This window comes from Capricornis sumatraensis, chromosome 13, assembly GCF_032405125.1.
Source record: "Capricornis sumatraensis isolate serow.1 chromosome 13, serow.2, whole genome shotgun sequence".
In the NCBI taxonomy this organism is placed as follows: domain Eukaryota; kingdom Metazoa; phylum Chordata; class Mammalia; order Artiodactyla; family Bovidae; genus Capricornis; species Capricornis sumatraensis.
In genome coordinates this window covers 82,427,757-82,440,189 of record NC_091081.1, presented here as the reverse complement: position 1 = coordinate 82,440,189, position 12,433 = coordinate 82,427,757, and the positions used below count along the sequence as shown (strand labels likewise).

The 12,433-nt window shown below is 45.7% G+C and overlaps 2 protein-coding genes across 2 annotated transcripts in view; both read left to right on the top strand.

Annotated features, from left to right (window-relative positions):
- Positions 1 to 312: 312 nt before the first annotated feature.
- Positions 313 to 8,270, top strand: TAGAP (T cell activation RhoGTPase activating protein). The gene is made up of 9 exons (XM_068985471.1): positions 313 to 339; positions 428 to 481; positions 775 to 841; positions 2,110 to 2,273; positions 2,929 to 3,090; positions 3,548 to 3,657; positions 5,060 to 5,255; positions 5,992 to 6,106; positions 7,006 to 8,270. The coding sequence occupies exons 1-9, from the start codon at positions 313 to 315 to the stop codon at positions 8,268 to 8,270; spliced, it is 2,160 nt and encodes a 719-aa protein (XP_068841572.1).
- Positions 8,271 to 11,581: 3,311 nt separating this feature from the next.
- Positions 11,582 to 12,433, top strand: part of RSPH3 (radial spoke head 3) — a 38,973-nt gene continuing 38,121 nt past the window's right edge. Inside the window, exon 1 of the mRNA XM_068984973.1 lies at positions 11,582 to 11,660. Coding sequence (XP_068841074.1) covers positions 11,582 to 11,660 — 79 coding nt within the window. The remainder of the gene's footprint in view (positions 11,661 to 12,433) is intronic.

Below are 12,433 nucleotides of genomic sequence, written 5' to 3'. Positions count from 1 at the left end.
TATCTCCTGATGGGAACTTAATAAATGAGAAGCAAAGTTTGGCGTGATGAAGATGTCAGGTGTAAAGCTTTTAGAAAGTAGTGTGTTCAGATGCTGTGTTTAATAGCGTAAGACATCTGGTAACACATGACTGACTTTAAATGAGCACTTCTCTAACTAGTAGTTTCAGACTTTGTGTTTTGGCAGAGTGGGGCTGAAACTGGCCATTGCGTTCCGTATTTCCTCCTCACTCTTTCCCGAATGATTTTTCGTAGACAAAGCCAAGGCCACCCAGGAGCAAAATTCATCACCGGACCGTCAGCCCGAACTCCAATGAAGCTGACAAGCAGCTGTCATGCCGTATGTGCCCCTCTTACACTGCTGCCTCAGACTTTCTCACGGCGAGGGTCAAAGATGTTTACCTAATTTGACTTCTTTTCTCTTGTAGTCAAAAACACTAAATGCCTGTGATATGGAGACATTAATTGAATGTCAATCAGAGGTAAGAAAGCTGTTTTTCAAACTTTTTATCTGCACTATGAGATAGAAAACTTTGTTTTAATTGAATATCATGCATGTTGTTTAGTTATCAGAATAGAAAATCAACATGATAAGTTGTAGTAAACACTAATATTAATTGAGATCTTGCGTCATGATAAGCAAGATATTAATATTGATTCTGAAAAAAATTAATGGACTACTAACTGTTGATATGAATAAATTAGTGAATATATTTTGTGGGGAAAGACTAGGCAGATTTCTTCAATCATTAATTTTAATTAAATATATTTTTAGGGTAATATCAAGGAACATCCTCTGTTGGCATCATGTGAGAGTGAAGATAATATTTGCCAGCTAATTGGTGAGTTTTGAAAACACACTGATCTTTTATGTAAATGCTAACAACCAGTGTTCTTGGTTTGCCAAACCACAGTGCTTTACTAGGGATTTTTTTTCGAAGTGTTCTCTTAAAGACCACAGAACATTAACCCTTGCATGGCAGGAACGCTCCAGCTCACTAGAGAGCAAGTGCTCTGAGGAAAAGATCCTCCCCAAGTCAACGTCTCCCCATCCAGAGGGGTCTTCGTGGGGCTACAGATCTCCTGGCCACTCTGTTCTGACAATTAAAGTGTGCATACGTTTCCACTCTCACCCTCCTCTAATGGAGAATAATTCTAAGGGCACACAAAGCAACTGTTGCTGTCTTAAATCCCAAAGAACCCGCCGTTCAGTCAATTTTTTCCACAATTCATTGCGTAGTAATGTAACCCTGACCCAGTTCTCTTGAACTGTAAGGACAAGCCAATTCTCTATCCATCCTCTTCACTGGCCTGTATGAAAAGTATAGAAACATGTGCTAATGCATTTAGAAAGTATAGCTTTCTTTTTTAATTAGGAAAAAAAAAAGGAGAGAGAGGAAAACAGAGAAAGAAGTAAACTCATGAGTGGTTATACCCATTGTGCAGACATCTTCAGGATTTTGCAAGGACAGATTATCCTGGAAATTTTTTCCTGAGCATTTCCAATTGCCAGGTCTAGGTTCTAACCTCCCTGCTCTTGCCTAACACACCCACTGGGAAAACCCTGCAGCTGACTGCAGACGGACTAGCTCCCTCTAGTGGTGGGTGCTAGCGTGACCGCTGAGGTTTAACAGCCCGCCCACCCTAGAGCCTTCAAAATGGTTTTGAGCAAGTCACTTCCTGTAAGTTTCGTTTTCTTCACTAGTCAGAGGAGGAATTAAAATAATCTCTTTCACATCAGAAATAGCCACCAACTAGCCACCGTGGTTATTAAGGTCAATATGTTAAGATGGTTGTTTATGACCTGCCTAGTTAGGCTTTGCTCATTTTCTATAGCAAACAGCTGGTAAAGAGTAAAAACAGGAAAGGTGGAGACTTTGAGGAACCTTGGTGTTGCTGTTGAGGGGCTGGTTGCCCTGGTAACAATGTGGTTGTTTTCTGGGTTGATTTTTCTAGATTAAGGTTCACACCCTTTGCTTCCTGAGTTTTTCAAAACGGTTTCTCCCACATGGCAAACCATAAATGACAGTATCTGTTGTGTTAGGTGGATCCTTCCTTGCTTATCAGTATGTTAATCTAATTTCTCTTTGCCTTGTTTGCTTGGCCATAGAAATCAAGAAGAGAAAGAAGGTGTCTAACTGGCTCTTTCTCATGAGAAGGCTTTCTTCTTCATCAGATGTTTCTGCAGCTTCGGAGCCAGAATTGAAGACATCCCTTTTCGATCAGCCCTTGTCAGCCATCTGCAGTGACAACACGCTCCCGGGACCCATTCAGGTAGGCACACGTTCACCCAGAACCTACTTCAGTTTTCTGTGAAAAGTCCTCGGGAAACCTGAGTGGCTTTCTCATGCTAAACTTGTTGGGGTGAGGTTTTCAGTTTTTTCCCCACGTTTGGAAATGGTGTTCCCACCTAAGAATGCAGTCAGGAGGACACATGATGGCTTACATTATAGAAATTAGTTGTATTTGCCAATGAGCTCAGGTCAATGGTCCCTCCATCCTTCTGACTTAATGGAGTGAAGAAGGCTGAAAATGTGTAGCTTCTGAAAAACCAACAGATTCATGGAGTTTGTGATCAGACATCCAGTGTTTACATGGAATGACTTGAGAGGAGGGAGGCCCAAAATCATTTTAGGCTGTGCAAATTCCAGCTCTCCCAATGTACCTGCTCTTAGAAAAACGGCAGGGTCGAGAGATGGTTGAAAGCAACTGGACTGAAAGGAAACTCTTGTTAAGACTGTCTTAGTATCCTGGAGAACTAACTTTTATGGAGAGGATATTGTATAGCAGGTAAAATTAGCTACTGTTCATGTCCACTATTTAAATTCTTTCTCCTACCGAAATACAGATTTTTCCTCTATTGGTAGCAGCAACGTGTGTCTTCAAACCACAGGTAACAATTTCCTATTTCTATACCCCTTCCCTTTAGGATATTCTCACTATTCTATGCCTGAAAGGCCCTTCCACTGAAGGAATATTCAGGAAAGCAGCCAACGAGAAAGCCCGCAAAGAGCTGAAGGAGGAGCTCAGCTCCGGAAACGTGGTGGACCTGAGAAGCCTCCCTGTGCACCTCCTGGCGGTGGTCCTCAAGGTGGGTCCCCAGCACCCGTGCCAAACAACAAGCTGATGGGCTCTGACACACTGACTCTCAGGGAATGAGAAACGGGCTCTGCGCCCCACACAGCAAAGGCAACTGATCGTGGAGTTGAACTGTTTTAGTGAAGCCTTCATTTATTTGTATCAGCATCTCTGTTTCTGTGATCCCAGATTCCAACCAAGAAGTGTCGTACTTCTTCCCAAATTTATCTGAGAACAGGCTCTTGGACTGTCCCACAGCCAAGTCTGTTCCCCTGAGTCTGGTGGCCCCTTGGCTGGTGGCCTTAACCATGCCCGTTGTTAGGAAAGTTGCTGAGAGACAAGCTGGGGGGAGACTTCAGGCTCATTGGATGCAGGCAGGAAGGGCACAGACTCCTGAGAGGGGACCGATGAGACAGAAGTTAGTATGGCAGTGTGTTATGTAACATGAACGGTCCCCTTCCTCCCTCCAGGACTTCCTCAGAAGTATTCCGCTGAAGCTCCTGTCCTGTGACCTGTTTGAGGAGTGGATGGGAGCCCTGGCCAAGCAGAGCGAGGAGGACCGGATAGAGGCCCTGAAACAGTAAGTCACCCATGCAATCTCCGCCCAGGGGTTCCTCATCGAACTGTCAGAGTGTTTCATGTATGTTGCAACATTGAAGGAATTCGAGTGGAATCACTCACCTACTCCTAGAATACAAATCTAAAGGTATCCTGGAAATGTTTAAAAAGTAGTTTTTTTTTTAGCCAAATGAAAGGAGGCACCTCTGTCAAAAGGTAGAAAGTGAACTTCAGTACTCACAAATCCCAACAGGTGGGGAGTCTAAAAATATAAGTAGTTCAAGAAGGTATGAAATAAACTCACAGATGAAAGCCTTGGAGCAGGCTAACCAGCCACATGTAGGAACTTGGGATCTTCTTCACCTGTCCACACTGATTTCATGCAAAGGAACAATTCTCCCATAAAACATCCCTTAGTAAACAGTCTGCAAGGGCTTGTTTGTTGACAAAATTCCATAATGTATTTATTTCATATTCTTATAATCAACCAAAATGAAAACTATAAAAATAAATTCCAACAGCAGCAGAAACAATACCATATAGAAGTGAAAGTGTGACCTGTTAGTGCCTAGAAAATGTTACACACCTAACTTCACAATATCAGCACTTTTGCCAAATCCTATGAAAGTGTGTCTATATATGATAATTGTCTCACATGGCTAAGTATTATCAATGACATATTTATTGAACTGAAGGCATTAGTGTGTCTGTCCCAAAATAAGAATCCTGAGATTACCACAATAAACTTCTGCTTATAGACACAAAGGTCTTTCTTAACAGTATGTTATGAGAAACAAATGATCCTTATGTTAGAACCACCATTTCTTTTTTTGAAAATATGAGGCTTTACAATTCTAATTTATTAGTCATTGTACCAATGTTGCCCTTTTAGTGCTGACCTCATTATTTTTATGAACATGCTCTTCTAAACTGATTTATTCTTCATAAAGCTTTCTCAGAATGGTATAAAAAATGTGTCTTCTTCATTTGATGAGCACAGTTCAAAAAAAGGCAAATGATTGTATTCTTTAGAAAAACCAGTCTTGCGGTATTAGAAGCAGGAAGATGTTCTATGTGGCTAAATGGTTTCTCAACAAAATGATTTTCAAAATGTATTAAAGTTTACTGCAGGAGTTAATGATTCGTCATCTAAGATCTGTGTAAAGAGTAAATGGCTGTGTTACTGGTGTCAGGATCATAGAGGCCAGTTTTATAGGGCTTCAAGCTCTTGTGATTCACTGATTCATTCCTTGTCAGTTGCCACTGCAAGTAACTGAATGAGCGTTTCACAATATTTCTTGTGAAAACAGACCTTCCTCATTTTAAAGGAAGCCTGGGTCAGGCAGCAACTTTCAACTTGCTCCCCTCAAGCTAGATAGGCCATGAACCTCCCCTAAAACCAGCTTTTCCCACCTCCATCCCAGGGTTGCAGATAAGCTCCCGCGGCCCAACCACCTGCTGCTCAAGCACCTGGTCTCCGTGCTGCACGTGATCAGCAAGAACTCCGAGGTCAACCGGATGGATGCCAGCAATCTCGCCATCTGCATTGGGCCCAACGTGCTGAGCCCGGAAAACGAGCACAGTCTATCGCTGGAAGCCCGGAGAGACCTGAACGATAAGGTTTGTGCCCGGCTATTTCTGAGAAACTCGACGTCTGCTTGTCAGAGCCAAGCAGTGAGGTCTGCTGTGGCCCCAGGTCCACCCTCTCAGGTGCGTCCACTGGATGAGACCCGGTAAAGCCAGGTCATCATCCTACGAGACAGGGGACAGTGATGCCCGTCTCCACCGCGGTTTCCAGAATGGAAAGGCCCTTGCACTTTGCTCTTTTTTGTGCATCACGCTCTGTCAGTTCAGCTACCAATCCGGGCAACTCCTTTAATGAATATTTTGGTTACTTTAAAGTAATACATTTTTTAAATTCACAAAGTTAAAAGGCATAATCTCAAAAATGATTTTCACAAAGGTGATTGTTACCAATTTTCTGAATGCTCCTTTCAGACACAGTAAACATCTGTTATGTTGATTTTGAAAGTGAAAATGTTGGTTACTCAGTCGTGTCTGCCTCTTTTCGACCCCATGGACTGTAGCCCACCAGGCTCCTCTGTCCATGGAGTTCTCCAGGCAAGAACACTGGAGTGGGTAGCCATTCTCTTCTCCAGGGGATGTTCCCAACCCAGGGATCGAACCCAGGTCTCCTGCATTGCAGGCAGATTCTTCACCACCTGAGCCACCAGGGAAGCCCATTTTGGCACCTCCCTAACTGCTGACCCTCCCTGTGTCCCCCTTGGTAAACTTCTTCCATTAAAAATAAATAAAGATCTCATTAAGCTGACAAGCTATTAACTTCTCCTCACAGGTTAAGACACTGGTGGAATTCCTCATCGATAACTGCTTTGAAATATTTGGGGAAGACTTTCCAGCACATTCCAGAATTGCTTCTGATGACTCCCTGGAACACACGGACAGTTCAGGTATGGAATGTGTTCTCAGTTGACTCTGACTGTGGGGTCAAGTTCATGCCTGGCTACAAATCCAGCCCAGTAACATACAGCACCCCTGGTATCTGAAGAAGTTAGCAACACACATCACCAAATCAGAGTAGACACAGGTCTGTAGGGAAGTCATCAAGCAGGGAAACTTTTCTCTTGAATTTTCCTGCACTATTTCCTCAGGCTGCAGCCTGGCGCCTTCCCCTTCTTACTCTAAATCATGAAGAACTTCTTTTACAGAGTAATCTTTGGCTCGAGGATTGGGGTAAGAAACTTTTGTTTCCACACAATGGAATATGGGTCTGATGTGGGTCTGTTAAAATAGAGATGAAAGTGAAAGTGTTAATTGCTCAGCCCTGTCCAACTCTTTGCAACCCCATGGACTGTAGCCTGCCAGGCTCCTCTGTTCATGGAATTCTCCAGGCAAGAATACTGGAGTGGGTAACCATTCCCTTCTCCAGGGGATCTTCCCAACCCAGGAATCGAACCCAGTTCTCCTGCCTTGCAGACAGGTTCTTTACAGTCTGAACCACCAAAATGGGGATGGATCCAATGAAAAGAGCCATCCAAAGGATCAGCTTTTAAATCTAAGATCAATAAATTTTCAGAGGAGCGCTGTTTTCTCTCTTTTCTCATTTTTTCGCTCTCTCTCTCAACCTCTCTCTCTTCGTTTTCCTGCTTATCTTCTCCACCTCAAAATAGTAGACATGGAAAGAAACAAGACTTGAATGTGGCCAGTTGTCTTTCATAACAAGCCCCAAATTAGCTTAGCTTCACCGAATTCCCTAGTGCCATACTTAATGTTAGTAGGGTGGACGGTGCTAAAGTGAATTTCTAAAAGGAACTGAACAAAAACTCAACTGTCCCTTACCTTCCCCCAGACATGTCAACCCTGCAGAACGACTCAGCCTACGACAGCAACGACCCTGACCACGACGTGGAGCCTGCGGGCTCGCTGATCTCGCAGCCCCCAGGGCCCCTGGAAGTGGCTGCTGGCGGCGTGGAACCCAGAGCCCCGCTGCGCCCTTGGGAGCCCGTGGTCAGCACCACGGCCAGACTGAAGGGCTTCCTCGGGCAACCTGAGCGGAGGTACTCGGACCCCAGCGCTGCATCCTCCCCGGAGTGCCTCGAGGGCAGAAGAGCAAACCCGAAACTCACGAGAAGCCAGGACGACTTCACCGCCGTGGCCCAGGCAGCCTCCCGCTTTGCCGGCGAGGAAGTCGAGGACCCGTTTCCCGAGGAGGTGTTTCCTGCAGCCGAAGGCCGGGCCCAGAGGCCCCGGGACCTGGGGGAGCAGAGCCCGACTCAGGGCTCGGTGTCACCGTGCGCACGGGTCCCCAAAGCTGCCTCCAGTGGCTCCCTGGACGCTTTCTCCGACAGCTCGCCCCTGGCCTCTCCTTCCAGCCCCCAAAGAAACTTCTTCACCAGACACCAGTCTTTCACCAAGGCTGAGAAAAGCAAGCCCAACAGAGAAATTAAAAAACACTCCATGTCATTCTCCTTCGCCTCTCACCAAAGAGTGCTGACCAAAACGCGCAGCTTTGGAGCCGCGAAGTCCAAGGGCTGCCCCCAAGACCAGGAGAAGCGAGGTTCCAGGAAAGAAAGCCAGCTCGCCGGCCGGATCGTCCAGGAAAGCCTGTCGGACGCCCTCGGCCAAGCCGCGCTGGGCTTTAACTCGGGAGCCTACACCCTCTCGGTGGAGGATGTGTTCCGGCTGGTGGATCAGAGGCACCCCGGCCGCCCCCCGTCTTACGAGGAGGCCGTGCGGCTCCAGGCGCTGGAGCTCGCCTCCCGCGGGGGCCAGACGGTGGGCAGCCTGAGGGCCCGCGTGCTGAGCCTGGACGCGGGGCTGCTGCCTCCCCTCCCTGCCCACCCCCACGGGGACTCGAGAAACATCCGCGGGCCGGAGCCCCTGGACGGGCTCCGACGGGGGCCAGGGACGGAGACCTGGAGGCAGAGCCTGCCGGACTGCGCTCCTAGGGACGCGGCAGGACAGGTGACGGTCCCCAGGACATCCGAGCTGCAGCGGCTGAGAACCGCGTCCGAGTCGCAGCAGAAGGGCAGGCAGGCCGTCCTGGCCCGGCGGTGTAGCCAGCCCGTGTTTGACGCCGAGCAGCTCCGGTTCGCTAAGGAATCCTACATCTAGCGGGGCCCTCTGTACACAACGGGAACTGCATTTAGACTCTTGTTTTCCGAAAAGTCGTGAATAAGCTCCTCTGGCAAGTTGTGTTTGAGACCTCCTCCGGGAGGACAGCCACACAACTGCACACCAGCACTCTGTGCGCCTGATTTGTACAATGTGTAGCACATGTATAAAACGCATTCTAGACAAGGCATTGGGTACACGTACGCAGATGCATGTGTATATATTTGTTTGTGAACTTGCGCCAAACTGCATTGCTGTTCTTGGCCTCCTGGAGGGTTGGTTTTTTTTTTTAAGTGGTTAGTGTCTAAAAATAATGTTTTCTGTTTTTGGCATTGCCTCAAACGGCACGCCAAGTTTCTTATTTTCCACAAACTCCATTTAGGAGAAAACGTCTAAGTCTCTGTTAGGAGTTTCCTCTAATAAGCCGCTTTGTGATAACTAATCACCTCTGTAGGATGGAAGGAACAGACTGCAAGGAATAGAGTTCAGTGTTTGGAGTTATCAAAGGGCATTATAAACTCCAGCAAAAGAAAAAAAAAAAAAAAGGTTGTTAACAATGCATGAAAAAATACTTCAATGTGTCCTTTAACTGTCTAATTTGAAATTTGGGTAAGTTAGTGAAAATGCATTATATTATGCATCATTAACTGATGTCAAGCACTTTGAGTTTCTTTGTAGTTCAATGGTATCTTCTCCGATAGTATGGAGGAAATTACTTCATATGCATTGGGGCGGTCGTATGTAAAACTTCAATATTATCTCACTACAATAAATTGCCTTCCTTATTTCAAAGTAAACATGTTCATTCTTTACTGATATGTTGCCTCCTCTCCCTCAGTTCATAGAAACCCACCAGAAAAATCATTCACACATTGGTTCACTCAACCAGCCTTTATTACATCTGCCCAAAATGCAGGAGACCTGGGTTCGATCCCAGGGTTGGAAAGATCCCCTGGAGAAGGAAATGGCAACCCACTCCAGTACTCTTGCCTGGAAAATCCTGTGGACGGAGGAGCCTGGTAGGCTATAGTCCATGGGGTCGCAAAGAGTCAGACACGATTGAGCGACTTCACTTTCACTTTCACCCTGGTGGTACAGCGGATAAGAGTCCACCTGCCAATGCAGGGGACACAAGTTCGATCCCTGGTCTGGGAAGATCCCACATGTTTTGGAGCAACTAAGCCCATGCACCACAACTACTGAGCCTGCACTCTGGAGCCCGTGCTCTGCACCAAGAGAAGCCACCGCAGTGAGGAGCCCACACACAGCAGCTGGAGATGGCCCCCACTCTCTGCAAGCAGAGAAGGCCCACGTGCGTAACTGTGAGTATAAATAAACTGTAAAGAAACAAGCATTTATTGACTACATTATTCTCCTTGAATAATGAGACAAGGAGATCAAACCAGTCAATGCTAAAGGAAATCAACACTGAACATTGATGGGAAGGACTGATGCTGAAGCTGAAGCTCCAATACTTTGGCCACTTGATGTAAAGAGCTGACTCACAGGAGAAGACCCTGATGCTGGGAAAGATTGAAGGCAGGAGGAGAAGGCAGAGACAGAAGATGAGATGGTTGGATGGCATCACTGACTCAATGGACATGAAATTGGGCAAACTTTGGGAGATGGTGAGGGGCAGAGAGACCTGGCGTGCTACAGTCCCTGGGGTTGCAAGGTCAGACATGACTGGGCAACTGAACAACAACTCCATTATTCTAGACTGATAGGCAGAGCAAGATGTGGATCTCATGTTTAAGAAAAAGAGACAAGCTCTGTTCTCTCTACAAATTTGCAAAACCATAAAAATGTACCTTCTTTAAGCCATTTTTGGGCAAACGGTCACTCAGAGGCTAGAAAATTTAGTGTACAAATATCAGTATTTCCTGGTTTTAGTGACTTCAAGTTTTCAGTACCTTCAAAAATCGTATTTTTACGATGCTCAGTTTTCTTGATTGTTAGCAAACCCAGTGGTAAAACATCATACATTAGAACATTCATGCTCAATGATTAAGATATTTATCTGGCATCTTTGATACTGGACTTTGATTTTCCTTACTTCATCAGTTTTTCATAAAACACTGCATGTTTTTGATATGTGAAAGAAGGGATTTTGTGATGGCTAGCTACCAGGTGGTGAAGACCTAGTCTTTTGAGAAGTGATTTATTAGTAACATGATATACAGTTTACAATGTTCTCATCCAGACTGCTCAGATCTGTTAATCATGTTCAGATTTATTAATGTCATTTAAATACCTTATTAAGCACCACCTATCATGCATAAATTTCAACCGGTAGACATTCCCCCTTTAACTGCTGACTTAAGAAAAGCAATCCCTTTCCCATAACTGGACACTCAACAGTGGTAGTTGGGACTTGCCTGGTGGCTCAGACAGTAAAGGCAGTTTTCAGCACCTTTCAGTTCAGTGCTAAATATTTCAGGATTGAAAGAAAAATCCTCCATTGTGTTTTTAGCAACTTCTCATTGAGAATCAGAGAGTTTTCATCAATAGATGACTAACATGATAAGCTAGGTAAGCTCCTATCTATCTATTCTGTGTTACCATTGACCTGACCTCCACATGACCCAACTCAGATCACGAAAACTCTACCCCAGTTTCCTTATTTTACCAAAGCAGGAGTAAGACTGAAAGTCTTCTATTGCATGCAAGCAGTCTAGTTTATTGACAAACACTGATGAGCTTCTTGTAGTCAAAAAGCTACTGTATTTGCATAATGGAGAAGAAGGTATGATGTGTGTGTTAGTCACTCAGTCGTGTCTGACTCTTTGTGATCCCATGGACTATATCCTGCCAGGCTCCTCTGTCCATGGAATTCTCCAGGCAAGAATACTGGAGTGGGTTGTCATCTCCTCCTCCAGGAGATCTTCCCAACCCAGGGATCAAACCTGGGTCTCCTGCACTGCAGGCAGATTCTTTATCGAGCCACCCAATGCACCGTGTGGTAGTCTCAATTCTAACCATGAAGTCCACTCACTTTTTAAAATAGGAGAGCCCAACCTGGTCTCCAGGCATGGTCGTAGGTTAGGGCTGCCATAACCAAGTATCACAAACGAGTAGCTGACATAACAGAAGTGTACAATCTCACAGTTCTAGAGCCTAGACCTGAAATCAAGGTGTCAACAGAGGGCTTGTGCTTGCACTGAGATTTGGGTGATATTAAAAAATGATACAATAGACAAGGACCCCAGAACAGCACAGTGCTGTCCTCCATGGACCCTGTAAGGGCCACACAGTCACACATGGGTTTGACACTCTAATGCAAGGTGAATGGTAAAACCAGGTTGGAAGCCATGGCCTACGTAGGGGCTTTCAACCTAAATCCAGGTCTGACACCCACTTCCGAGCCACTGAACCTCTCCATCACCCAGGGTAATCCTGCGTGGGTCAGCTTGGGAGGGATCCCGACCCTCTTACCAAGGGAAGAAGTGGGGAAGCGCGTATATTTCATGTGCCTATTGGTAGACACTGGCATTCATGCCTTGGAATCTGGCTGAACAGACAGAATTTCTTCCTCTTGGGGAAGGTAGGAGGTTTTCCCTCCTCCTAGAAAGAAGGGGACGGGTGGGCTTCTGAATGCATCTGAATGAATTTCTGAATGCATGGTACACCAATTAATTACCTGCCATCATGCCCTGTGCCCAGCACCACCCAGGACTTGGTCCAGAACCTGTGACTGTTAACCAAGCTGGGGGCTGGCCCTGGAACTGAGCAAACACACAATCACCTGCCAGCTCAAATCCAGCAAAAATAACTTGTCACCCGGGGTCTTAGAGCGGTGAAGTGGCAGCCATGGCTTGTTTGCTAATAAAGCTGACAACAGTTATTGACCACAGTGCTGCCCACGACTGAGCATGAAAACATCGAAAGGGCGGTCAGCACTGTTTACCCTAATGCACTATTAAAAGAGTACATTCTAGCTGAAGTTTCCTGATTGTGATCTCACAGGAAGGACCGCCAGTACATGCTTTCCTCCGAAGGGTCAAGTGCTGGAAGTGATGGAAAGCCACATCAGATGAGATCTCACATATTTTGAGTTTCTTTTTTAATTGACTTATATAAGATCGTAACGCTTTATTTACAAAGGGAGAATTACTGAGGAATCAGAGTATAAACACTTTGCTAGAGGCAAAAGTAAATGACTT